The 27,148-nt window shown below is 46.8% G+C and overlaps 1 protein-coding gene across 3 annotated transcripts in view; it reads left to right on the top strand.

Moving 5' to 3' along the window:
- SNX4 (sorting nexin 4) overlaps positions 1-26,941 on the top strand; it is a 499,472-nt gene extending 472,531 nt beyond the window's left edge. For 2 of the 3 annotated variants that reach the window (XM_086957435.1, XM_086957434.1), the window contains 2 exons: positions 821-935; positions 19,490-26,941. In XM_086957435.1, the coding sequence (XP_086813561.1) occupies positions 821-935; positions 19,490-19,537 (163 nt within the window). In that variant the 3' untranslated portion in view covers positions 19,538-26,941. The remainder of the gene's footprint in view (positions 1-820; positions 936-19,489) is intronic. The other variant, XR_015308499.1, reaches the window with a different exon arrangement.
- Positions 26,942-27,148: the final 207 nt, after the last annotated feature.

Genomic DNA, 27,148 nt, shown 5'->3' on the forward strand with positions numbered 1-27,148 from the left:
TAACGACTCCACTGGTTACCCATCCACAAAATAATCCTATTCAAGACCCTACTATTAGTTTTCAAAGCTTTCTAGTCTCCTGGGCCCAAATATCTCACAGTCCGGTTCTGCCACTACAGGACCCAGAGAACATTGAGATCTTCTGATGCCAATCTTTGAGGCTTCCCGCTTTTAGACTGAAATCCAGAGGGGGAAAGTCCTTCATGGTGCTGGGTGCCAAAGCTTAGAACTATCTTCCCAGGTCTCTCTGTATCATGGAAACGGAAGTATTAAAACATTTTTTTAAGACCTTGCTTTTTCTTGCCCTGATGCACTAGGTCACTCCCTTATCTAACAATTTAGAGTTGTGACGTAAGTATCCCTGTTGACCCCCAGCATAGCGCCAGGCTGCTCAATTACGAGTGTCAATGCACTCTACAAGTGCAACATTCATTCATTCATTGCAACAAAATTATACAGCATTTCTTAATAAGTTCGAAACTGCCATAATTTGCAAATGTGGGCCACTTCTTAATCGACTTAATTTTCTAATTGAGGCTGCTTTTATGTTGGTGTCTCAGCCTGTTTTCTGTAACAGTCAGTCAGATCCTGCCATAAGGTTGTGTATTCCCACTATGCAGCCACTTAATTTCTTTTAAAGTTTCCATTGTAATCGCAGAATTCTTTTCCCCAATTGTTGAATGTATTCAGTCAGGTGACAGGCACATTTTCTAGACATGTTTAAAAACGTGTATAGCCTATCCTAAAAGTTGTTTTCTTGGTCTTACATTACCTCTTCTTTTAAGCATCAAATATAAAAATTATTCACATTGCTTTGCAGGGAATTTGTGAAGAATGCATGGGAAGATATTGATCGCTTCAGAGAGCAGAAGAATCATGACTTGAAAGAAGCACTCATAAATTACGCTGTGATGCAGATTAGTATGTGCAAAAAGGTATGTATACATGAATCTGTGCACTGTTGTAGAAAAGGTTGTATGGGAATGACTCATCATTTTTTGCATTTTCCTCCTTCTGCTGATGTTTGGTAGCTATTCTAGGCGAAATATTAAAAAGCCATCAAAGATACCCTTTAATAGGTAGACATACTCTTAATTACCTTTCTTTACTACATGCCCACAATGAATCTGAATGTCATGGTTCTGTTTCTACCAACAAGGAAACTGTGAAGAGATCAGCAATGTGCATGTCATTTTCTGGAAGCATTCTACTTGCGTTTCAGAGAATAATCAGACACATCTTGCCACCAACTCTCTTGCAGAACAGTCCGATGCCTGTGTAGGTCTGATTTGCCTCTGCTGCAAGCACTGAGAAGTGGGATGATTCCCAAGAAGGTTTTTTGGGTTTTGGCCTCTTAGAAGTACAAGAAGCATACAACATCTATGTTGATTTTGTTACAGCACTGATAACTGGAATGACATCTTTTAACCAATGTGTGCCCCAAACAACATTCCTAATTCAAAGTTTCCACGTAACAGGTATAATCGATTCCCTATGTCGTGAATATTCTCTGTGGAATGTAAACAAAACATTTAACATTGATTTTGAGCCTCAAATAGGCTAGACCCATAAATCTCTGGCTTTTGTGCTCAAAAAGCTTACATTTTCACAAGTTCAGTCACTTACAGTTCTTATGATTTAGTCATTGGCTGAAGAAAGTGGAGTGAACAAAAATAGCTTTAATTTTCCATGAGAATGAAAGACAAAGAAATAAGAAACCAATTAAAATTATGAGTCCACTATACCTGTACTATCAAAATGAATCAAAATGACCTTTGAATGCCTAAAGTTTTTACATTACTTTGTAGCAAATGACTTCTAAGACTTGGAGAAAAATCCTCTTAGTACTGAGGTGGACATGCTTGATGCATCAAGCACCTCAGAACAAGTTTTCCTTGCTTCTCTCTTCAGAGGCTCTTAAAATTCCTATTTGGGGGTCTGTGAGAGAAGTAATCTTGTGTATTTGCTAGTTCACGTTTGTGTGGCATATAGACCTATGCAGGAAAGTCTATTTTACCTGACAAACCACCCAGTAACAGATCCCCTGTGGTACATGAAACTTATTCAAGTGGATTGTGAGCCAACAAGAAAAATTCTGTTTATTGGAGAGTCATTGCAGTCTTCTTGATTAAGGCAGAATGTCCGCATTTGTCTGGTGTTAAGCATATATTAAGGAAGCTTTTTTTTAATTGTGCTGAATAGTTTTGATTCAAAGGTTTTTGAGCCTCATGGTATCTTGTATTCTGTTGGTCGTTGAGGACTAATCACAGATCTGAAGGAAGCCCCCCTGATTGTGTACAAGTTCAACAGGATATTTGCTGAGGGCTAAAGGAAAATCTGTTGATGGGTCAGGCTTTTCCTTGACTGAATGGTTATGGACGCATTCCTTAATAGTTGGGAAGCACATCTGGCAGACTTGAATGTTAGTGTGCTGAACCGACCAACTGGTGTATGCCTTCTCTTCATTACTGTTCTTTCTGTGGTATTAAACAGATTAAGGTGGTTTCATATCACCATGATTCTCGTGACTTCTGATTGTCTCAGGAAGAATCTTATATTCATTATTTGAAATGTCAGTAATGGCAGCTTTGTGAGATTGTTAGTCAGTTCCATCACTTTTGACGCTGGAAGGCATCAAGCTGTTTCATCCATATACAAACAATTATCAAATGAGGATTTGGCTTATGAAAGGCTAAGAATGGGACTTATCACAAGAAGTCTTGCATGTCATGATGGATACTAGGCGGTTTAGACTACAGGTGTCCTTATCAATTCAGACAGATGAACCTCAGTAACCAGTGACAAGGGCATGGGAGAAGCAGGCATCTGACCTGTCACTCAATAGATTGTTTGCCTTGCACCGCAGGCCAAACCTTGAGGATATAGTTCTCTTGTCTGTGTGCCCATCTTTGGAAAGCCTTATTGTACAACCCTCATGCTAGAAGTAAAACCTGAGTTCCTTCCTGGTGTCCATACCTCGCTGAATTATCTTTTAGACACTGCAGCCACAAGATCTAACAGTTCCACTGGTGTTTTTTCAGTCAGACAAATGCCTAAGAGTGCTTGTAGATTGTTTATTTATCAGCATCATGGTTCTACACCTTTCCTAGTAATAATTTATTATTTTTGCCTTTGCTTAATCTTATGTTGTTTCTGCATCACCTTCGTGGCATACAATTTCTGTTTTTCCAGTGTCTCTACCCTGCCCCACTCAGTACTCTGCAATGGCATTTTTGTAATTTGAAAGTTCTGCAAAAGGATCTTAAATAAATGTAATACTCAGGATACAAAAGGCTACTAATAGAAGACTTTCTGACACTGGCATCTGCCAATTACATAAAGAGGATGCAGTAGAAGTAATTCCACACTGTTGCTTTGCACAAGAGATACAACCCCTGGCTGACCTCTTTAGCTCCCCCAGCTAACACCAAAGAGCTCCGGTCTTACTCAGTGCATCAAGCTTTTAAGTGCTCCTTGGGCATTATGACCTTGCATTTAGAAATTCAAGGACGTTATTACAGGAGACTCAAGGAAAGGTTTCAAGATTATCCTAAGGGAAGGCATGCCATCTGACCAGTTGTTATAACTGTGAAGGTTACATCTGAGTAAGAAGCACACAGCTGTCGCCATGGAGTTAGGAGGCAACCTTTGTGTTCATGACGTGCCTCACTAAAGCCAAATGCAGAACGAAAAGTATTGGCCCATTCTTTTTCAGATTCTTGTTTTTTCTGATCTTTTACTTATCCGAGCTCCAAAAGAGAAAGTTTGATCATAAGCCTTGAAAAAAGGAAGCTATTCTCCAAGTTCCAGCAGTAGTAGTATGGGAAAGGTCAATTACATCAACATATTCACATACCCTGTTTCAATGACTCCATACCCCCACAACCGTAGGCAAAGTATTTTTGCTATTCAGCCTATGAGAGGAATAAAATGTCATCCACTTTCATTTGCACATTAGTGACTCAGTAACTTTGAATCAACCCGTCTGTACCATTGTGGGTGTTTGTGTAAATGTGCAAAAACAGCAGTGGATCGGCCCGCCCACCAGCACACTTCGTCACTTGGCCCGATGGCGCAGACTGCTGAACTACGTTCTCCGACCCCAGACGACACCAAACCTCTGCCGCTGCTGCCCAAGCACTACCACAGCGACTACCACTGGAAATTAAGCCATCCGAGACCACGTAGGCGCAAATAAATGTAGGATATTGCGGGTGGCTGCTGGAGCTCGCTCAGGCTGCAGCCATCTTCGAGCCAGGCAAGCCACGCACCCAAGAGATTTGTCTTTTACTACGGTAATAGCAAAATTGATCCATTTAAAGCAACTGCAAAACATTGTTTGCGACCTTCTTCATTTACAGCTCTCTGGCCTTGCCTGTACTTCAATACGCTTACATCTTGCTGCAGTGGTTGCCTATCTACAAAATAGGCACCATTTCAAAGTACCATGTATTAAGGCCTTTATGTAAGGCTTTAAAAAAAGAATTCCTCCCAGAGTTCCACGTGCACCCACATGGACTCTCAATATTGTCCTTACTGGACTCCACCTTTTGAACCATTACATAATTGTTTCCTCCAGTTTTTATCTTGGAAGTTTGCCTTTTTAATTGCCATTACTTCACTTAGGCGTGTCAGTGAGTTCCAGGCTCTAACCTTCGAAGAACCGTTCTTTCAACTGCACACGGATAGGGTGGTCCTTTGCACCAACTCTTCCTTCCAAAGGTGGTTTCTCCTTTCCACCTTAACCAATTAGTTGAGTTAGCTCTTTTCTTCCCTGCACTAGACTCAGTTTCAGAAAGGGCTCATCGTACACTAGATGTTATTAGAGCTCTAATGTATTACATTGACATAGCCAAAGATTTCTGTAAAACGAAACAACTCTTTGTTGCTTTTTCATCCCCTCACAAAGGAAAGCCCATATCTAAATCAGTAATTTATAGGTGGATAATTAAGTGTATTCAAACATGTTATGTCAAAACTAAAATATCTTACCTACACTCCCTTAAGCAAATGGTACTCATAAAATGAAAGCCTCCATGGCGTTCCTGGACAATATCCCAATAGTTGACATATGTAAGGCAGCTATATGGTCTACACCACACACTTTCACTAAACATTATTGTGTGCATGTTCTAGCACATCAAAAAGCTAATGTAGATCCGCCAGTGCTACGTACAGTTTTCCAAGCAATTGCAACACCCACAGATTGGCCACCGATTTTCGTGGGCACTGCTTACAGTCTATACAAAGCATGTGCATCGACAGCCACACATGCCTCAAAGAGATTATGTTACCCTGTAAGCATCTGTTCTTTGCATGTAGTGCTGTAGATTCATATGCGCCTTCCCTCCTCCCCGGACACTTGTGTGGTGGCTGTTGGAGTTCTTTTTCCCTTTTCATATGCATGGACATTTCTTTACTCTAACTTAATAGCCTGCTACAGCGTGCTATACCTCCAATTAAAGGCCCGCACAGAGGGCCTTTAACAAGGGAGCGGGACTTTAATGCTGGTATAAACCAGCTACAGAGGTCTATAAGGCTATTAGAACAGTCCACCACTAGAAGGCAAAATGTTCTAACAAATCAAAGGTCTCAAGGAGCACAAGCGGTTTGAAATCCCCGTGGGCTCTGTGAGGCCTTTGTTCACTGCACCAGCTGTGAACAACAAAATTGGAGCGAGCCTTACCCCTTAAATACTTTGTAGCTTGGAAGATTACATCTGGTCTCTAAGTTGTTTAAACCATTCATTTTTGGGACTTTATGACTATGCAAGAATGAACAAGGTAAAACGTTGTCTCAAGGGAGGTGCAGCACTGGAAAAGCATAATCTGTAACAGTCTTGAAATTTCACCTTCATGTGTACTCATTCCCCTGTCAGGCTTTAACATCAAGGTAGACGAAAAGATTAGATCTCTTCAAGAGACACTCAGATGGGTTTCAAACAACTAATTGCTCGAAGTTTTCATCTCCCCATTGGAATTATGAAATATTGATTTGTTTGCTACGGCAAAAGAAATGCTAAGTGCTGAGGCTGTGTTCCGTTTGCTAAAGGTCAACTCCACAGTTAATGTTCTTTTGAAGTCTAATCTGGGTAATTCCTTTCTGCTTTTCCACCATATTCTGCCCTTCCCAAAGTCATAATAAAACTCAAGCAGCACCAGATGCAGGTGAATCTTGTTGGAAAGTTGCCTTTTCTGCATGATCATCTTGGTTTTTTTCAGCTTTTGCTGGACCCTATATATTTGCTGGTTTTACAACTCTGTGCAATTTGCCCCAGCCAATGAGAAGTAAAGTGCCTGTGCTTCACCTCTAAACATAGTTGAATTGGCATTTTCCTTATTGGTATATTTAACTTGCATATAAGGCCCTAGTATATGAAGTACAAAATGTATCCAGACCTGGTCTGTTAAATGTCAGTACTGTGACTGCATCACCTATTGCACCATCCACTACAGTGACAATGTAAAGCATGGCTTCACGCCTAGCATTGTAGCCTAACTGTGGCAGTTTCAACACTGCCATTCGACCTTTCAAACCCTTTTGACAGGTCAAAACCTCCCATCTAAATATTAATAATTCATTCCTGTGTAGGGCTTGTTACCCACAAAGCAGGGTGTGTGGTATTAAAAGTAGGACTTGTAGAAATGCAAAGTTAACATGGCTCTAAAGTGATTTGCACCCAAAAGCTATTTTTAATGTGTAAGGCCTAGCTGTTCTATGTGGAAAACTAAAGTACACGTCAAAAATCCTAATACTGTCTCTCAAGAATGAGACCAACTAGAAAAATAGTTAAACAACTCATTTTCATAGTTATTAAAAATCCAAATTAAAAGTGAAATTGGCTTTTTAATGAAGATTAAGGAAAATGAACTTTTAAAAAGGTATATTTCTCTCTTTGAAGCACCAGGGGGGCACATTTCCAGGACTTAATAATAGGTTGATGTGAACATATAGAGATAACTCCTCTGAATTTGACATAATATACAAGGTGGGCTGTGTGCAACCTTTTTGACATTACAGTGTCATATCCAGCTTGGACTTCAAAGCCTGCTTGACAGGTCTGCTGGAGTTACATATAACTCTAGGGGCACACTTGAAAGGTAGGGAAACTGGGTGCCAATACAATTATTGTGTATTCACTGTCTGGTTGCTGAAAGCCCTGTCTGTTTTTTCTTTTACAAGATGTCTGTCTTTGGGTTTATTGTGGGTTCTGTGATTGCCCTGAACTGGATGTTAGTGTTATATGTGGGATGACACAAGGATTACCATAGGACACTCCCCATACTAACCCCCATCCCTTTGAACCTAAGTTTATTATGTTTGAAGACTTTGGCCCTCTTGAAAATGCCCAAAGTGAGTAGTGTGTCCCTGCAAACCTTTACCCCATTAGGGATTACTTTGAAGTCATTTCTAGCCACTAGCTCCCGCCAGGCATAAATGTGGCACCTCCAGGCACCCACTTCAGAAAACTTAGACGTGAGGAAGAACAGAAAAGAACTGGAGCTGCTGCCTGTCATTGAGAAGAGCCTTGAAGTACTGGACCTGCTCACTCTTGTACCCAAGACAAAGAAGTGGACGCTGCAGGGATACAAAAAGCTACAAGAGGCCTTTCCTCAAACTGCCCAGCTAATCTGAAAGAGAATATTAGTTATGGATTCCTCACCTTAGAATTACCCCCCAGCGTCACTGTATCCTGAGAATTTTTTCTTCAACAGTACGCCTGCGCATCGGTAGGTGGCGTCGATCGACTCCACATTCGTCATTGGCGTTGTGACCGCTTGGATGACATTGCAGTATCTACTTAGACGCTGCCCCTCTGCGCTGACATCAGTTATTTATTTTTCCACGCCGGCCAGCGCGGTCACTTTTGGACTCGTCACCACTCCTGGTGCACAGGGATGTCATCTCGGTGACCCGGCTTCAAGCCTTGTGGCTTCTGCCGCAAGCTGATGTCGGTGATGGACCCCCATCTTGTGTGCCTGGAGCACGACCACAACCCGAATTTGTGCTCTGTCTGCCGGGCCATGGCGGGACGTCTTTGCGGGAGCGGTCCCGAAAGCTTCTGGAGGCCCGGCAGTTGGCTCTGCGCCGCTCGAGGTCCTGGTCGAGAGAGAGGTCGCGGGACCGGTTGCGAAGCAATCACTACCACTCCTCATCTTTGTCTAAGTCGAAGCACAAAAAGATGGTGAAGAAGCACCGTTGCTCATTACGTTCTCCCCGTCCGTCGCCCAGCGCAGGATGTGGATGGTAGTCTGTTGGGTCAACTCTGAACCTCCTTTCCTTCCCGGGAACCGGAGCGACTCCTGCCCAACTTCGTCATTTTTACAAAGCTCTCCACTCTATCTTTGGGCAGGCCGGCCTTCGATGCTGGCAGCTTCGACTCCGGTGCCGCAGGTATCCCGGCCTGGATCCGGATCGTCACTGGTCGACCTTGTGGCACCTCTTCCGGCGCAAATCTATTGGCGCCCCCTCAGATGCTGATTGTGTCCCCAACCGACGTCGAGCCTGGCTTCTCCCTCAATGTGGCCATGGAGCCGGACCGACGTTGGTACCGGCGCAAACCGGTACTTTTGTACCCCTGTTCTCCCCTGGTGTTCCCTATTGCCCTGAGTGGCTATCAGAGGAGGGTGAGGAGGACTGCGAGGGGTCTGTGGACCCTCTGGCAGACCAGTTAGAGGAACCGGACCTAGAGAGAGGAGTTGGGTGAGGCCAGTGGTCTGGGCACCTCCCCAGACCTTGGCATGCTATCTCCCCCTTCCATAGCTACGGAGGAGGGTGCATCATTCGTAGTGGTGTTGCGTAGGGTGGCTGAAGCCTTAAGCCTTAAGCCTTGAGCTTCCTAATGTGGTGGCCAGGACTAACCTCCTGACCGAGGTACTCGAACTGGCAGTGGCCTCTTCGGAGCCCCTGCTGCCGTTCAATGAGGCCCTCACGGACAACTTTCGGGCACTTGGTCCAAGCCCAACACAGGGGCACCTGTGGATAGGATGATTGCCTAACGCAACCGCCCGGCCCCGGACTATCCCATTTTCCTCTCCCAATACCCCACCTCTGAGAGCTGGGTGGTCTTAAGCCTCGACTTCCAAGGGTGCATTCCCTACTGCACCACCTGATAAGGAATCCAAGAAGCTGGACCACCTTGGGAAGATGATGTTTTCTCCCTCCAGCTTAGGACTGCGGTCGGTGAGCGGTGAATGTCTTTTGGGCCATTACTCCCACTCTGTGTGGGACACGGTCGCTCAGGTGCTGCCTCAGTGCCCGGAGGAGGCCCGGGCCGTGCTCCCCCGTGCAGTTGCTGATGGGAGAGACGCAGCATAGTTAACCATAAGATGTGAGCTGGAAACTGCTGACTCTCTGGGCAGGACGATTTCAGCGTCAATAGCCCTCAGACGCTACGCCTGGCTGAAGTCCACTGGCTTTTCAGGTGATTTCCAAGCTACAATTTTGGACATGCCCTTTGATGGCCGTCGCTTGTTTGGCGACAAGGCAGACAACGCGCTTGAGCTCTTTAAGGATTCCAGTACTACGGCCAGGTCCTAGGGCCTCACTTCCACCTCTTGCCCGCACAGTCTACTTTTTGCCCCTTTCGTGGCTACAGAAGGGGTGCCCGCCATGTTCTGTCCAGAGCCACATGCCTGTGCAAGCTGTCCAGCCTCTGTGCGGCCGGGGATGTGGAACCCACCGTCGTGGGTCTGGGGGCCAGTGAGCGGGCCAGTCCACCAGCTTACCCTCTGCAGCAGCCTACAAGCCCTCCTAGTCCGACCTTTCAGGCTCAGGATTCGAGATCACCTCCCCCACTGGCTCAACATCACGTCGGACAGGTGGGTTTTGCTGATAGTCCGAAGGGGCTACTCCCTCCCCTTCGAGACTACCCCTCCATCCATGCCACCTTGATTTCATCGCATGTCGGAGGATCACTTGGTCCTTCTCCACCCGGAAGTTACGGCTCTCTTGGCCAAGGGAGCCATCGAGTGAGTTCCTGCCCCAGAAGTATGTCATGGTTGTTATTCCTACTACTTTCTGGTGCTCAAGAAGGACAAGAGCCTGCATCCTATCTTGGAATTCGGGAACGTCAACGACTTCCTCCGGAAGGAGACGTTCATAATGTTGAAATTGTCTCAGGTCCTGTCTGACCTCGACCTTACGTCCCCATCCTGCCGGCCCACAGGCCTACGGCTCAGGGTGGGCCCAGAGCACTTTCAGTTTACTGTGTTCCCCTTTGGCCTTACAAGCGTCCCTCGGGTGTTCACGAAAGTGGTGGCGATGGTCGCAGCTCATCTGCGCAGATCAGGGGTTCAAGTCTTCCCCTATCTCAACGACTGGCTGTTGAAGGCGGTCTCGCCCAGTGCTGTCGTCTCCCACCTCCAGACTAGGGCCGACCTCCTGCATCCGCTGGGGTGCACCATCAGCGTGCCGAAGTCACACCTGATTCCCTCTCAGAAGCTCCTTTTCATCGGAGCGGTTCTGGACAAAGCGCAGTATCGGGCTTATCCTCCTGAGCAGCGAGTCCAGGATATTAGGGTGATGATTCCAATCATTCAGCCTCTATCCTGAGTTTCAGTCAGAATGACCCTGAGGCTAATGGCCTCCTGCTTCCTGCTGGTTGCATATGGTGCTCTGTAGTGGGACCTGAAGTTCCAGTGGGCATAGCATCAGGGGAATCTTTCTGATTGCGTCCAGTTCTCAGAGTGCACTGCACAGCAATTGGAGTGGTGGCAAACGAACCGAGATTGGGTCATTGGCAGTTCCCACTCCCTTTCCAAGCCATAGTTCACAGTGGTGACAGTTGCATCACTTCTGGGGTGGAGCGGCCACATGGGAGAGGCGGAGATCAGAGGCCTCTGGTGTCCGGCGGAGTCCGGGCTCCACATCAACCTTCTGGAGATTTGGGCGATCCGTCTTGCACTGAAGGCAATCCTTCCTTCTGTCTTTGCTGTTCGGCTCCAGAGATTCTTGGCAGAGTGAGCGAAGCTTTGTCAGATGAAGAAAGCAGTGCTGCTTCCTCAGGGCTCACGAATTTCCTGAGCCGTACCCTTCTCATGATAAAGATGCATCAGAGGCAGACATTCTGAATACCTTCTAAGTTGTGACATATGGCTGTTAATGGCTTGGTATTTTTCCAGAAGGGAGAACGTGCTGCAGAACATCTCATCTTGGGCCCGATAAAATGGAATGATTACTTTACCCCAATCCTGATGTGATTCCACTAGCTCCCCTTGCTGGCCCACGCCATCTTCAAAACCAGCTGCATTACTTACAAATCCATCATTACCAGCAGCCCCGCATATCTGGCTGATAAGCTAATCATCTCTGGTGGGTCTCAGCATACCTGTAGCCAAGAACTAAAGAAGTATTTTTTTTTAAAGTAGTAGGGCTTTTCTATCTAGGCACCCGGGATCTTTAACAACAGCATTGTATATATTAAGACCACACCAACCATGCCATAGTTTAGAGAACAGGTGAAGATGCACCTCTTTTAAGAACACTATATCGTGATGATGTAAATACATACATTTTGAAGCAGCATGATGAACAGACATTTCAGCAGGTTCGGAAATCCCTCACACAACACATGTGTGGGATTTCCAAAGCTGTGGAAATGCCAAATCTTCCACCCACTACCTCTGAAAAGACTTCTATTTTGGCTGTATCAGGTTTGTCATGCAAGCTTTTAATGAGACCCTTTTTGATGTACATGGTGAAAGCACATTCTTCTCAGGCAGTATATTGACAGACTGTCAGCAAGAATAATCATATTCCCAGGCTTTTTGGTCCTCACCTCAATGCTGTGAGCATGGTGGTCATAATTCTGAATAAGACCAAATACTGTCCCCTTATTCGCCTCTGAAACAGAATGGAAAATGTTAGATGTTAATGGGAGAAAAGTATGTTGTCCTTAGCCTCCGGTGCCTGGTTTGAGGGGGTAAATAGTGATGGGTTAGACCTTTTGAACCAAAGATTGCTTTCCTGTCTGGATTTGATGGATGTGATTGCAAGGTCAATTGACACAGGTGTTGTTCTCAGATGTCATTCTTGGGTGAATGTTTTGGGAGTTTCAGGGAGTGCTGATGCTGACCGACCCCTGCCCTCACCACGTCTTCAACAAAGCCGACGCTGTCATCGCACCCCACCTGCGAGACATCATCAACACATCCCTCGACACCACCATCTTCCCCGAGAGCTGGAAACACGCCGAACTCAGCGCCCTACTCAAGAAACCAACAGCGGACCCCACCGACCTCAAGAATTACCGCCCCATCTCGCTCCTCCCGTTTCCAGCCAAAGTCATCGAGAAGACCGTCAACAAGCAGATGGCCGCTTTCCTCGAGACGAACGGATCCCTCGACCCCTCACAGTCCGGCTTCCGAGCCAACCACAGCACCGAGACCGCCCTCATCGCCGCCACCGACGACATCCGAGCCCTGATGGACAATGGAGAAACAGCGGCCCTCATCCTCCTAGACCTCTCCGCGGCATTCGACACGGTCTGCCACCGCACCCTAGTACGGCGCCTCAGCAACGTCGGAATCCAGGACAAGGCGCTGGAGTGGATCACCTCCTTCCTCGACGGGAGAACACAGAGAGTCCGCCTACCACCGTACAAGTCAGAGGCCACCGAAGTCATCTGCGGCGTCCCCCAAGGATCATCTCTGAGCCCCACCCTCTTCAACGTCTACATGAGCCCCCTCGCGGCCATCGTACGCAAACACAACCTCAGCATAATCTCCTACGCCGACGACACCCAGCTGATCCTCTCCCTGACCAACGACCCCGCCGCCGCCATAGCCAACCTGCACGAAGGGATGAAAGAGGTAGCCGAGTGGATGACGACCAGCCGCCTGAAACTGAACTCGGACAAGACGGAGGTCCTCATCCTGGGCTCCTCTCCCTCCGCCTGGGACGACTCCTGGTGGCCTCCCGCCCTGGGCACCGCACCCAAACCGACAGACCATGCACGCAACCTGGGCTTCATCCTGGACTCCTCCCTCTCCATGACCAGGCAAGTCAACAACGTCTCCTCGGCATGCTTCAACATCCTACGCATGCTACGGAAGATCTTCTGGTGGATCCCCACCGAGACCAGGAAGACCGTCACCCAGGCCCTCGTCACCAGCCGACTGGACTACGGCAACGCCCTCTACGCCGGGACCACCGCCAAGCTCCAGAAGAGACTCCAGCGGATCCAGAACGCCTCAGCCAGACTCATCCTCGACATCCCACGAACCAGCCACATCTCCGGACATCTGCGAGACCTTCACTGGCTCCCCGTCAACAAAAGAATCACCTTCCGCCTCCTCACCCACGCACACAAAGCCCTACACGACCAAGGCCCGAGCTACCTCAACAGCCGAGTCAACTTCTACGCTCCCAAACGCCACCTCCGATCAGCCAACCACGCCCTCGCCGCCGTCCCCCGCATCCGAAGAGCGACTACAGGAGGAAGGTCCTTCTCCCACCTGGCCGCCAAGACCTGGAACTCCCTCCCGACCGACCTGCGCCTGACCCAAGACCACCTCTCCTTCAGGAAGAAGCTGAAGACCTGGCTGTTCGAGCAGTAGCGGCTCCCCCCCCCCCCAGCGCCTTGAGACCCCACGGGTATGTAGCGCGCTTTATAAGTGTCACTGATTGATTGATTGATGCTTGATTGATGGCAAGAGGCTGTTTGGAGAGAAGGCAGATATCTCCACTGAGAGCCGCTTCTCACTTGTTCTGACTTGCCTCTTCTTCAAGGCATTCCTAACAATTTAGAAAGGTCAGGGCTGCAACAAGCAATTCTTATCCAGTCTCTCCTTGCCCTGCGACATTCCTCCCTGTCACTATTTTTGACTAGCTGGAGTGGATCTAATCGAGGACAACTACAGCAGCAACCACGTTTGTCATCATGGGCTTGCACCCCCAAAACTTAATTAAACTCATTGACCTAGCAGCTGCATGGTACCCCAGTTGAAGGATGTGCCTGAGATTTCTTTCAAGTGAAGAGAGATCACCTTGGACCGATGGGTGTCTCCGGAAATAAGACCGGGTTTCTTCCTTACAGTGTTGCAGAAGCTCATGCTTTTTCTTGCCAATGCCCCACATCCTTTCTTGCCTACAGCCGTGCCATGCAAGTTCCCTCTCCTACTGGGTGAGGTAATCACATTTACGTAGTATCTGGTTCTTTACCAGGGTTGCCGTCCTACGCTGCCTGGGCGATCCCTGTCAGTGGGCGATTTCCTAGCAGTGTATATTCGCTAAATAGAAACAGATAAAATTGCCTCATCATTGGGTTTCGCCTGCCGAAGGCTGCGCTCTGCGCAGCTTTTCGGCGCAGGCGAAATCCTTTGCTTGCAATAAGGACTTCAGGAACGTCCCCCGGCTCCCATTGGCTAGCTCCATAAATGGAGGCTAGCCATTGGGTGCCGGATCTGTCCGTCAAGGCCGGACCAGATTCGGGGGCGTTCCCGAGAATTGTTCTCTTTTGCCCACGCCATGCGGCGGTGGCCGGGGCTTTTTTTTGGCTGGTTGAGGTTTGTTTGGGCCATTTGGCGGCCGGCCGAGGAAGTCCAGGTGAGTGGTTCCTTTCCTGTCCGTTCCTTTAGCTGTCCGTGTCTTTCCCGCCCCCCCTTGTGAAGCTCATACTTCAGCCCGTGGGCCTGGTGGAAGTTGTTTGGGGGATGGGCTGCCCCTGACCCAGTCCTAGACAAGTTGGGGAAAGTATGTCGAGTGATTGGGGATATCTGCACATGGCCCAGATGAATGTGAGGGTAGAAAACCTGCTGAGGGAGAAATCTCGTCTGTGAATATTGAGACTATATCTAGTGTCCTGGACACAGTTGTGGTGCAAAATCCTAACTGTCGTGTATGTGAGGTGTCGGGGGGGCTAAGTCCAGTTACTTTGGGCTGCGGCGGCGGGGGTGGTCTGCGGGTTTGTGTGGGGGAGGGCTCCCGGAAGAGCCCGTCTGTTTGAAGTTGTGAAGTGTGCCTGGGGACGGCGAGGAGGCGGGCGGCCCGGGGAGGGGAGCGGTAATGCGCAGCCTGTCATTCGAGCGGCTGTGGGAGTGAAGCGAGACGCCTGCCTCCGGGGGATCCTCCGGCAGACGGAGGCGCCCCTCCCTCCCTGCCCTACCTCCCCTACCCCTCCGCAAACTGAGCCGAGGGAGCAGCCCGGTGCCGCGGGAGCTGCACGAGGTGCTCTGCGGCTAGAAATCTGTAGCAGAGGAGTTTGAGCTCCGGGCGCTCTGCGGGGGGCGGAGAGGAGAGAGGGGGCGTTGGAAGCCAGCCCAGACAGGCAGAGTGTGACATGCAATTAGCCCCAGAGCTGTCAGCCCAGGGGTCTGCGCGGCATTAGGAGGTGACTGGCACCTCGCCGTGTTTATCGATCGGGCGGGGCTCACTTCGGGGGCCGCTGCTCTAATGATGGTGATTATTATCCTCAGTTTGTCTCCGGGCACGATCACCCCTGCCCTCCCCCCCCCTCCGGGGTGAGTCAGAGACGGTCTGGGAGGAGAGCGTTAGAAGGGGACGCCTCGGAGGTTACTTGAATGACGGGGCGGGAGCGGGTCTAAAGAAGCAGCGGTCATCTGCTTACTCCAGCCCCCTGCCAAATTCAATACTCGTGTTTAATTGCACTGACCTCCTTTCCCCGAGCGCCGAAGGATGGGGCGGCCTCCTTCCGCTGCACATGGCGTGGGGGGTGTTCATGCAGGGCTCTGGCACACGGGGACGCCTGCCCGCAAATAAAAATTATTCGGCTCCTCAGACTGGAGACAACCGATTTTTTAACAAGGTTAGACGGAGGCTAATGGGACGTGGTAATTCCTCCTGCTTCTCCAGACCTCTCTGCCGCCTCTCCCCGTCCCTCCCCCAAACCCCCTCTCTCTTCAAGAAGACTGATCGGGAAGTGGTGTAGTGGGTCTTAACGCTAGCTCTACATTTTTTTGCTGCTTTCTGAGAGCTCATTTTCCTAAAGTGTATTCTTGGGTTTCGCCTGCGTGAACCCTGCCAGCATTATCACCTGCACCATACAAATGACCTGAAATGCGAAGAAAAAAATAATAATAAAATAAATAACACAACAGAGCCATGATGCAGAAACTGAACGCTGTGCGGCAACGAAGGGCATGGGGTGTTTCTCGTCACTACCACCCGGGCCAATAGCAGGCAAAGCAGCAGGCGGCGTCAACATACTGTATAGCTCTATGGATGTATATATGTGTATATTCATGACGTAGACGCTGGGGGCGTGGGCGGGAAAGACGAGAGGGCGGGGGTCTGTCATGTATTTACTTTGGCAATACTTGTCTGACTTGTCGTGCCAATAAAGTAGATTGTATCATGTTGTGAAGGATGGGCGGGCAGAGGAGAAAAAAAGGGGAGGAGGCAGGGAGGGTAGAGGAGTAGAGAGGGCAGAAAGGCGGCGTCAGGGCAGTGCAGGGGAGGAAAAGAGGGAAGGAGGAGGGCAGAAAAGAGGGGAGAGGAGGAGGCCACGAGAGGGAGACAGACAGGGGAGGTTGGAATGAATTGCTCGTCTTGCCAGCTGGAAGGCTCGGCTCCCGGAAAGTTTTCTCGGTGTCCTTTCGCTTGTCTTCTATCGGAGCGGGCACTTAAAGTGACATCTGGCCCGCCCCACCGGCTCCGCGGCAGTGCACACGCCCCTTAGCCCCGGCACCGACCTGCCAGTCGGGCTCCCCGGATGTGGCTCGAGCGCTGTGCCCGGCTTCCCACCTGCTCTCCCGGGCCCGAAGGCTCCTCGAAGCCTTGTTCATCTAGGCTGCATCACATTGTTGCCAGGCTTCAAACCTCCGATTGGCACAAGTCTTACTGTATTTAACCAGCTTGTCTTGCTTTTGCCCAGTTCTTCTCTTGGATACTTTATTCTCTGCGTGGGTTTATTTCGGGTGACGCGCGCTGCTGCGTATCTCCCCTCGTAGCTTGGACCAGCCCGTGGGTTGCAGGTTATATATTTTTTTAATTGAATTTCTGTTCTGACTGCCACCGACCCTCCGTTTTCTTTAAACTGGATTTATTTCAAAGATTTCCGGTGGAATGCACGTTCGCTAATCGCCACCCTCAGCCCCTGGCACGGAGCGTCCCAGGGAGTGCCCGGACCTCCTCGTCGCTTCAGTGGATACCAGTCTGGGGCGGGAAGGCTGGCTGCAGTGCTATGGAGTGCTAGAGAGTGCTAGAGAGTGCAGAGTGACCAGGGAGTGCTAGGGAGTGCTAGAGAGTGCAGAGTGACTAGTGAGTGCTAGGGAGTGCTAGAGAGTGCAGAGTGACTAGTGAGTGCTAGAGAGTGCAGAGTGCTAGGGAGTGCTAGAGAGTGCAGAGTGACTAGTGAGTGCTAGGGAGTGCAGAGTGACTAGGGAGTGCTAGAGAGTGCAGAGTGACTAGGGAGTGCTAGGGAGTGCTAGAGAATGCAGAGTGACTAGTGAGTGCTAGGGAGTGCTAGGGACTGCAGAGAGACTGCTAGGGAGTGCAGAGTGACTGCAGAATGCTAGGGAGTGCAGAGTGGCTGCCGAGATTAACCTAATGGCAATGTAAATGACAATGCCATTTATTTATCTGTTTTCAAACCAACACATAAATACAAATGTTGTCATTTACAATGCCAATAGCTCTAACTTTTCCAAAGGCGAAACCATTGCATTGTAAATGCTTGTTCTTCATGCTAAGGCTCTCTGCTTCTGTGTACATAGCTTCCAGGTCCCATCTATATTCTCACGTGCCGAAACGGGGGATCTGAATACCTGTATTCTGTACGAAGAGGAACTTTATACATTCGGATTTGCAGTGAGGCAAATACTTTTGGCAAAGTGCAGAGTGGCACAAAAACCTGTACAGGAAAGGTTACCATTTAGCTAGATCCCATGAGGCTCGTGCCTCGGGGTATAATGTTGCCACCCTTCAGATCCATATTCCGTCTTGCAGTGCTACTATTATATAGTACTAGTTTTGTTTCTGTTGACACAGCACAATATCAATATCTGTGTGTCTGTGGACATTCCCAGAGTATGTATATAAGCGTGCCTCGTAGACCGCATCCCCACCAACAATCAGGGCTAAGCCCTGGATTACCCCTGTTAAGGCACACCTGAGTCAGGTACCAATATGTTGCAATTTTAGTGGCCGTCTGCATGCTAGCCGTGTTCCATGCAGTGTGTTGGGCTCTAAAGTATACCGCCCCCCCACCACCATTCTTTAGGAGATAGTTCCCTTCCGAGTTCCTTTGCCCACCTACGTGACTTGGTGTGGGCTGTGTGAGGGCGGGATGGCGAAGTGCTAACTGTATTTAGAAGGAGTACTGTGACTTTGTGCTCTGGTGTCAATTACACGAGACCTTGATAGAAAACCTTGTAAGAAAAGGTCTCTGATTTGGAATGTGTGTAAATATGTTGCTTATAGCCATTAACTGCTAGAAAGAACTTTTTCTTTTATTCATCTGTACATTCACTCCCTCATTTTATTTACTAAAACCCACATAGATATTGAATGCCAATTTGCTTTCCAAGATATGCTTTAAATTTGAATTAATAAAAATAAGTAAAAGCTTATGGAACATGCACGTATGCAATTTACCTCACTCCGGTCATGGGAAATGTTGGACGATTTTATATTACGGGTTTTCTCTGTTCTTTATGGAGGCTTGCATAGCAACTAGGAAATTGTCAAGCAAGTGTGGGTACTCGATCTGGTGTGATTCCAGTGTTTTACAAATGTGTGAAGCAATTTAGGATGCATTTATTCTTCATCTTCAGTAGCTCTTTCTCCTCCAAGGAGTTTTTGCAAGCCAGTGCTTTATTCCAGAGCAAGCCTTCATGTGTACCATTTGCTAAAGAAAAAAAGATACTTGTATTTGTCCACTGGACCGAACTTTAGAGAGAGTCTTCTGAAACCAAGATATTGCAGACTGACGTGAATTTGAAAACTGTGATTCTTAATGTTATGGTCTCCTGTTTTAAAAGACAAAGGAGTGGTTAAGAACTATGCAAGGGCAGTACAACATACTTTATTATTTACATCATAAGGTATTTATTTACTGGATCTATTAAACATTTCTCACATTTCATTAGGGGTCAACTAAAATGAAGAATTTGTACCACTTTTGACATTCCTGAAAAAAAAAAACATGTGAAACTATGTGATGGATGCCTAACATTAGATTCATAATCGGTAACCAAATAATAAGCGATGGCCATTTTCTTTTATGATGTTAAAGGGGCAAAGTAGCCATACGTATTTTGGGGTCTATAGCATCGCTATTTTTTTACCTTATTATTAAGCCCTGTGAAGAATGTCATGTTGGTATCACATTTTGCACGATTCTAACGCTAAGCTACCTCACTAATACTTGCAGAAATGTCATGCAGAACGGAGCAGCATTTAGGGACGAGTGACGCCCCAGATTAGTTAACTTGAGTTTTTACTGTTCAGTATGATCCTTTCTATAGTCCTTAGTCAACCACTTGTTGGTACTGTCTTTCTTAAGCTCTGCCCACTTTCTCTTTTTCAGGGAATCCAAGTTTGGACAAATGCGAAGGAATGTTTCAGCAAGATGTGAGCGTGCCAAGACCAGTACCTACTCAGCCAAGTGCCAGAGACAAGTAGCACAAGCGCACACACTTCTGTACGAAGAGGAACTTTATACATCCGGATTTGCAGTGAGACAAATACTTTTGGCAAAGTGCAGAGTGGCACAAAAACCTGTACAGGAAAGGTTACCATTTAGCAAGATCCCATGAGGCTCGTGCCTCGGGGTATAATGTTGCCACCCTTCAGTTCCATATGCCTTCTTGCAGTGCTACTCTTATATAGTACTAGTTTTGTTTCTGTTGACACTGCACAAGTGATCGTGTTATCTGAGCTGCCCCCAAAGCGTCAAGCTTTGACAATTTTCATCTCCGCCACTAGTGTAACTTAGTCAGACATTACGTTTATTGTTTGTGTGATTATTTAAAATCTTTACAATCTTATAATAATAGCAGTTTAAAAAAGTAATGTGCAAAAACCTAGGAGCAGCAGTTGATACATTTCTTAAAATAAAATAGCCAGAATGGATATAAAAAAAAAACGGAAAGCAGACTAGTGGTAAAAAGTTTTTGCTCATACGTTTCTTGGGTAAAATGACCAGGAATGGAAACAAACCATGTGAAGCGCAGGTGCATGTTTAAAGATTTTTATACTTCAGGAAAAAGCAGGGTGCTAGAAGGTAAAATTAGGGCAAAAAAAGTTAGTTATGGGGGTAGTTCCGTATGTTTTGACCAGCTCTATTGTTCCGCCAGTTTAAGGGCCTTCTCGATTCCTTGTAAGTACTTGACACTTTTGGCAATAGAGCCCTGGTCTGATGCATTGAAACAGGACAGGAAGGTGTTATCGCTGAGCCACATGGTGTGGCCCAGGTTTTCTGTTGCCTTGCCACATCGTCTGCACATCATTTCCCAGAGCGCCCTCAACCAGGGCTTACCGTGCAGTAGCGTTGGAAGTTCTCCCAGTCGACTGTCCGGAAATTTCCTTTTTATCCTGGTATTTAGTACTTCACCCTGTTCTGTAGCTTTTTTAGCACGACCCAGCCGTGTGACCTTTTGGCTAGGGTAGCCCTATCTTCAAGTGATGCGAGGATTTTGGAAGATTTAGACACAGATATTTTTTAATTGATCTTGACTTGCAGTTGTTGATCATAATTTCCCCAAGCTTGGTAGGTCGATAGTATCATTAAGATGTTTACATGCGGGCGAGGGTGGTTTCTTTAGTATCTCTTCAAATGCATAGCGATTGATGGAATGTACCTCAGAGTTTTTTACTTTGTAGCAAAGAGTAACAAAGGATGCCCTTCGTGAGTAAGACTGCTTTGTTAGCCCAAAATCAAGCCTGATTTGGGCAGGCAAGGTGCTGTAGGGGAGCAGCAAGATTTGCCTGTATATTCGGATTACTGCTTTATCCAGGGCCAGAATAGCTCTCCTACGGCAGCGTCGCACTCCGTAGGAGAGCTATTCTGGCCCTGGATAAAGGAGTAATCCGAAAGACCAGGGTGGGAACTACCTTAGCTCTGGTGATTTCGGGAATTGAGCAATATGAAGGTCCATTTGGGTGCCTTGATAGTGTTTCCAGGCCAGCTGTGAGAGTGAGTCCTTTCTTTTTGATTTCTTCTTTGTGTATTCTAAAGGAGCCGTCTAGTATGAGGCCAAGGTATTTGTAGCTATTTTTTTTCTTTGCCCTGCTCCCCCCTAGTTCCAAGCTGACCTTCCCCCTCAGGCCTTTGTGGCAAGAATCAGGATTTTTATTTTTTTATTTTCATCCCGTTTGTATCAGCGTATACCTTGGTGGCCTTCATTAGGCACTTTATCCCCACTCGTGTTCTGCATAGCAGCACCAAGTCGTCCGCATATAGTAGATTGGATCAGTGGGTCGACCCTAGTTTGGGAGTGTGCAAGTTGATAGAGGCGAGTATTGGTGGAAGGTCTGCTAAAAATACATTGAAAAGCTTTGGTGCCAGCACACACCCTTGTTTGAGCCCTCTTGTTGTAGGTATGGCCCTTGAGAGGTTTCCAGCATTACAGAACATGATCCTAACCCAGGTATTGCTGTATAAAGTTTCTATTGCTTTGAGGATGTGAGTTGCAATTTGCCATTTCTTCAGTTTCTCCCATAGTTTTTTCCGGTCTACCCAGTCAAAGGCGACCTGGTAGTCGATGTAGCATAGATAGAGGGGGAGCTTTGAGGTTTTGCAGGAGTTAAATATAAGCGATAGGTCCATTATGTTTGTTGTCATTCTTGGAGAACCCTGTTTGGGTATAGGGAATGCTGGAGTTTGATTCTGCCCAGTCTCTGAGGTGCTCTAGAAGAACCCCGTCATAATATTAAGCTTCGTTGTCGATGATCAACCTACCTGGTTCGAGTTTATTACCTGCTTTGTGGATTGGGGAGATAATGGATCCTCTCCAAGAAGGTGGAATTGGTTCCCCAGCAAGGGTGTGGTTGAAGAATGCTGATAGTGCTTCAACTCATTTTTCTGGGTTGGTTTTGTATATAGCCTGAGGGATGCCATTTGGTCCTGGTGCCCCGGTGAGCCGTCCCTTGGTCCCAAACTTGTCTGTCCCCTGCTCTGGGTCCTGTCTTGGGTTTTCTGGCCCCAGTTTGTGCCTGGTTGGGTATAGGCAATGTTGTTGACTGAAATAGGCTGCAGGTAGATGACCCAGTCAGCTTCTGAGACATTGGAGCCGGGCTCCCTGGTAAGTGTTTTTTTAGGGCATGGGCTGTGTTCCTAAAGTTGCTCAAAATGTGTTTGAGATCAAATATGACTTTTTCTCAGAAGGTCTTGCAGTTTTCATTTTTGACTGCCCACATTGTGCGTCTACATTTCAGCTTTGCGACCCTCAAAGTGGCTGCCTTTGATTTGCTTAAGTTGTTCCAATGGACTGCTCGCAGGGCATTATTCACTTTCCATTTTAGGTCCTTACTTTGGCTGTCTTGTCTTGTAACGGTTGTGGCTGATCTGGTTGAAATGATATTGATTGCCTGCCCCAAGTTTTTACTTTTGTGAAGAACTGCTTTGTGAAAGTAGTTGTGAATTCTACACATTTATCATTTGTGCCCTGGGAATGTTTCGCTCTTTGCTGGTGCTTAGTTGCCTCCTGTTCCAGATTCTCAATTGTGTAGGATAACCATTTAATTCTTTTGAGATTGATTACATGTGTGGTCTCGGCTACTTTGCTTGCACTCTTGTTTTCAATTGGGAGCATTCCCAGGTCCAGCTCCTGAGGGAGATGGTCACTCTCTGGTAAGGTCCATTTTGTACATGGTCACTAGGTGTAGTAGTTAGAGAGATTCCAAAGTGTGATCTATTAGTGAATTCCTGATTAAGAGTGAAACGAGAGGGCTGAAGGAATGTCACCTTTAATACGACCGTTAAGAGCACGTAGCCCCAGGTGCTTTAGTTTCCCCGGGCAGGGAAAGGCCCAGCTGTTCCTTTCTTGCTAAGTTTGTATTGGGAAGGCCCACTCTTGTTCCTGGCCTCTGTGATGTTGCTGCTGTTGGTTTGGCCTAACAAAGTCATATTAAAGCCCCAAGTTACAATCAGAGGAGTGCTTGGATATTTTCCCTCTAGGCTAATGATATGGTAGATTATCTTTGTTGATAACTCCATGCGGTCTTTCTTCGTCGGCAGCACATAAAGATTACTCTGCATTAAAAGTTGTGTCTTTCCCTCAACTGTAATTGATAAGTGCAATTTCTGGAGTCTCTCTTGATCTGTGGTTTCTGCCTGCACCTTACCTTTAACGCTGTTGATGTGTATACTCCTTGGCCACCTTTCCAGCTCACTGATTTGTCATCTCTGATTGCTGGGGTGGTCACATGAGGAAATCTAGTAATTGCTATTGGTTTTGATGCCCAGGTCACCAGGAGCTCTATTGTGGAGAATGTGTCAAGGTAGCTCAATATGTCGGTATAGTTGATTTTAGCCTTCAGGCCATGAATGTTCCAGGAGCAGAGCCTTAGATTGGAGGCTGCCTGGTTTGTTCCAGGTCCTTTGGATCAATCTGTTGCCGGCTGTTGATTGATTGCGCCTGCAAACCACCACCATTTGTAGATGGTGGGCTCAGTTCCCGGTTGGTCCAGTGGGCTGGTGGGCAGGTAGTCTCCTTTTTCTTGGATGTTCCGCTTTGGAGAGGTGCCTATTGCATTCCTAAGGACCGAGTACGTTGTAGATAGTGACCTAGGTTTTTCTGACTAAGCACTTTTTACCCATGTGGATGGTTGCTGGTATCCTGATTCAAGATAGATTTCTACTAGGATTCCCTAATCCATGAACTGTTTGTTTTCTTCCATGATTTTTTGGGCGATTTCTGGTGAATTCCAGGTAACCCTGGTTGAGTCACTAGGTTGGGCAGGGTTGATGAAGTGGACAAATTCTATTTCAGCTGAGGAGACACCTGCTATGGAGGGGATCTGCCTTAGGAGTTTCAGTAGATTCCATCGGTTTAGGATATCTTCTTGTCCCCATGAGCGAAATTTTGGTTGACATAAAGTGGTGCTTCTAGACCTGCAAAGTTTTCCTTCTTTTCCTGCCTAGCTTGTGTTGTCCTAGTCGGGGTCTGGTCCCTTTGTTGATCAGCTAGGAGTGGGCAGCCTGAGGTGTTCACCCCAGGCCAGTTGGCCCACTCTCAGATCTTTTAGCCTTTGGTGTATGAATTGAGAGGCGGGTCATTGCTCATTGCCCTGATCCCTTTGACAAGGGGTGTTTACCTCCCAGTTGTATGTGACCTTCCTGGTTAGACCAAGTGTTCCGCTCCCTGGTCTTTTGAGTGTTGCCTCGGGTCTGGGCTTTGCGGTTCCCTGTCGTCTCTGGCCTCTAGAGGGTAGTCGATCCCTGCCCAGATGTTACTTTCCAGTATTGCTAGTGGGGTTGGCATAATTGGTCTTGGCTTGGCATACCTTGCATAGATCAAGGTGTTTCTCGGAGGACAGTTCTTTTGAAGTCTGTTGAGCTAAGAAGAGGACCTTTTGTGGCTCCTGGGTGTATGGTCGAGTTTTCAGTTGGTCTGCCCTCCGTCTCCATTTGAATGGCGAAGTTCCATCCTTGTTGTAGAGTGGCTCCATCGGAACTCTTGTCCCATGTGTCCTAGTTGGGTGGTTCGGCAAATTTGTGGTTGCTATGGTTTCTGCCCCTTTGCACCCTTTGAGTTCTTTACTTCTATTGAGGTCTTGTGCAGATGGCGCCCACCTCTCTGTAAATCATTCAGAGAGGTGGGCTATTGTTCGCTGTGCCTGCTCTATTTTGGGTGTGAGAAGCAAGGTATAATAGCCACGTTGTTTTTGGGAAGTTTTTGTTCCTAGATTTCCTTTTTATTATTCCGTTTTCATTTTGCCCTGTTTCTAGTATCGCAAATAATTTGATTGTCCTTTTTGTTTAGATGGCTGATTTTCCAGGAGGGTTAGTTTGTTGCTTGTGGTCCCAATGTTTGCCTTGCAGTTTCTCTCTTGTGTCTAGATTTGGCTCAATAACTTTGCATTGTGTTGTGCACACACTGTGCCATTGGTATAGCCTCGCAGGGGCCAGTTGAGTTCTGTACCTTCTTGCCATGATAGACCGGGTCTGGTGTGTGATGCACACTCATAGTGTGACCATCAAGATGCTGAGGTGGCTTGAATGTTGAACATCCGATTCTTTGACTCTTCAAGTCCTTTCGGAGTCATTGACTGCCATGGCTGCCTTGGAACGGCTGGGGTCCACTTTGAGGATGAACGTGTCTGTGCGATGAAAGGAGTGGCGTCCTCTGCAGGCCTCGAGCCCTGCGGAAGATGGAATGTTTCTGCAGCAGTGCACGTGCTCCACTTCACGTGCTCCACTTCACTGTGGATTCGCCTTCGCTGACATTCCTCTCAGTGACCTCATTCTAGGGTCTAGCTCCAGACCCGAATCTACATAGGAGTGTCCGGCCCATAGAAATAAGTCCACTCCAACCTCACCTCAATGAACCTGCCTTTGTATAGATGGATCCGATGTTTGAGTGGTTTCTAATTTTATCAGAAGCCACGATCCGCAATAGTAATGTTTACCACATCTTATGAATATATCTAAACCGGGTGGGGCTATTTATATATTTGTTTAAAAAGCAAATGCCATATGCAGCTAGGAACTACGTCTCCTATGTCAAACAAGTCGTTTTACTGTGCCTATCATCTATTGCTTGGTCATTTATCTACTGCAGCTAGCTTTCTTGTATTTTTAACTAAACGTCACGCTGTGACCATTCAGTAATGGTCACTTCAAAGAGGCTTCCTAATATTCAGGAATACTTATAATTGTCAAGGAGAAATTACCAAACATTTATTTTCAGGAATGTGCCATTTTTGCAGAAATTGGACTGCATGTACCTCGTTGAGCTGTCACTCATAGAATGCCTCACGTAGAATGTTTAGATGAAAGAGATGTCTTAAGGCTTCATGTTTGCAAACAATGTCTCATACACGTTGTGGTGAATCTGCACAGCCGCAGCATGCTGCTTAGTTAGGTGTGAACATCTCACTAATTTTTACTCCTCTCCTTTTTATACATCCGTTTTGATAGGAAAACGTGTGATTTGCTAAATCAATTCACAAACCCACGTCTAAATGAATAAAAAAGAAATGCGGTGTCAAAATGGTTTTATCTGTAATTTTTTGGATGTGTCTTGAATTTACATTGTTATTGAATTGAATGCATCAAATGATTTGCTGTAACCTGATCATGTGCGTCTTTCTGCAGCATATAGTGTGGCTGAAGATAAATATTATTCGATAGAGGCCAATGAAAAATAATTTTGAGCAGTGTTAATGTTCATTAAGCTCAAAAACGTTTCTGATCAAGCTGAGCAGTGGTTTTGCAGGCAAAGATTTGGCCAGGTAGGGGCCAAGACTTTCTAGAGACTCCTCCTTACTAAGATTCTTTTAATTGCTCACTGCCAGGGCTTGAATGGTCTTAGTGGGCATGACTCTGTTATGGCCTCTTCCAGGTACCACAGATTTGGTCACAGTTCGAATCAGTTCATATAGGATCCTTTCCTGACAGCGTCTTTCTATCTGTGCAGAAGAGGGAGATGCGTTCTTCAGACATCGAACACCATGCATTGATTGTGGAGGTCTTCAAAATCATTCCAATTAAACAACTCTGTTTTGAATCGCGGCCAGGGCCACAAGCACAGAAAATAACAGTACATTCCAGAACAGACTGCAAGCGCGTGGACTGTCCAGTTAACATTCTTAAAAGGTGCCTTAATTTGATATCGTAGGGCACTAGCAAAAAATGTGTATGCACTTTGACTTTATTTGATTTAAAAAAATCGGTGCCTCTTTTTTCATTTGTTGTCATGTGTAATGTACTAAAGTATTGGTATGCCTTTTGCTTGCTCATTGTATTTAAATTGACAAGGGTATACTCTTGTAAATTGTGTGCCAAATATGCTTAATAAAATGAGTCTTATCAGTATGCTCAGTCTGGTTTTCTTTTTAATTTGTGATTGGCACGCTAATTGCCCATACCACAGGCATTGCCAATGGTTTGCTTATCCGAAATTATATTCTAACGCTCTATAGTTTTACTTTGAATTTTAATAAGTGTTTGATATGCATTTGGTGCTGAGTGATGGACTACAGTTCTTTTTCGGATTCTCATTCGAGACTCGACAAATGAGTC

Source organism: Lissotriton vulgaris, chromosome 2_1, assembly GCF_964263255.1.
Source record: "Lissotriton vulgaris chromosome 2_1, aLisVul1.2, whole genome shotgun sequence".
NCBI lineage: Eukaryota > Metazoa > Chordata > Amphibia > Caudata > Salamandridae > Lissotriton > Lissotriton vulgaris.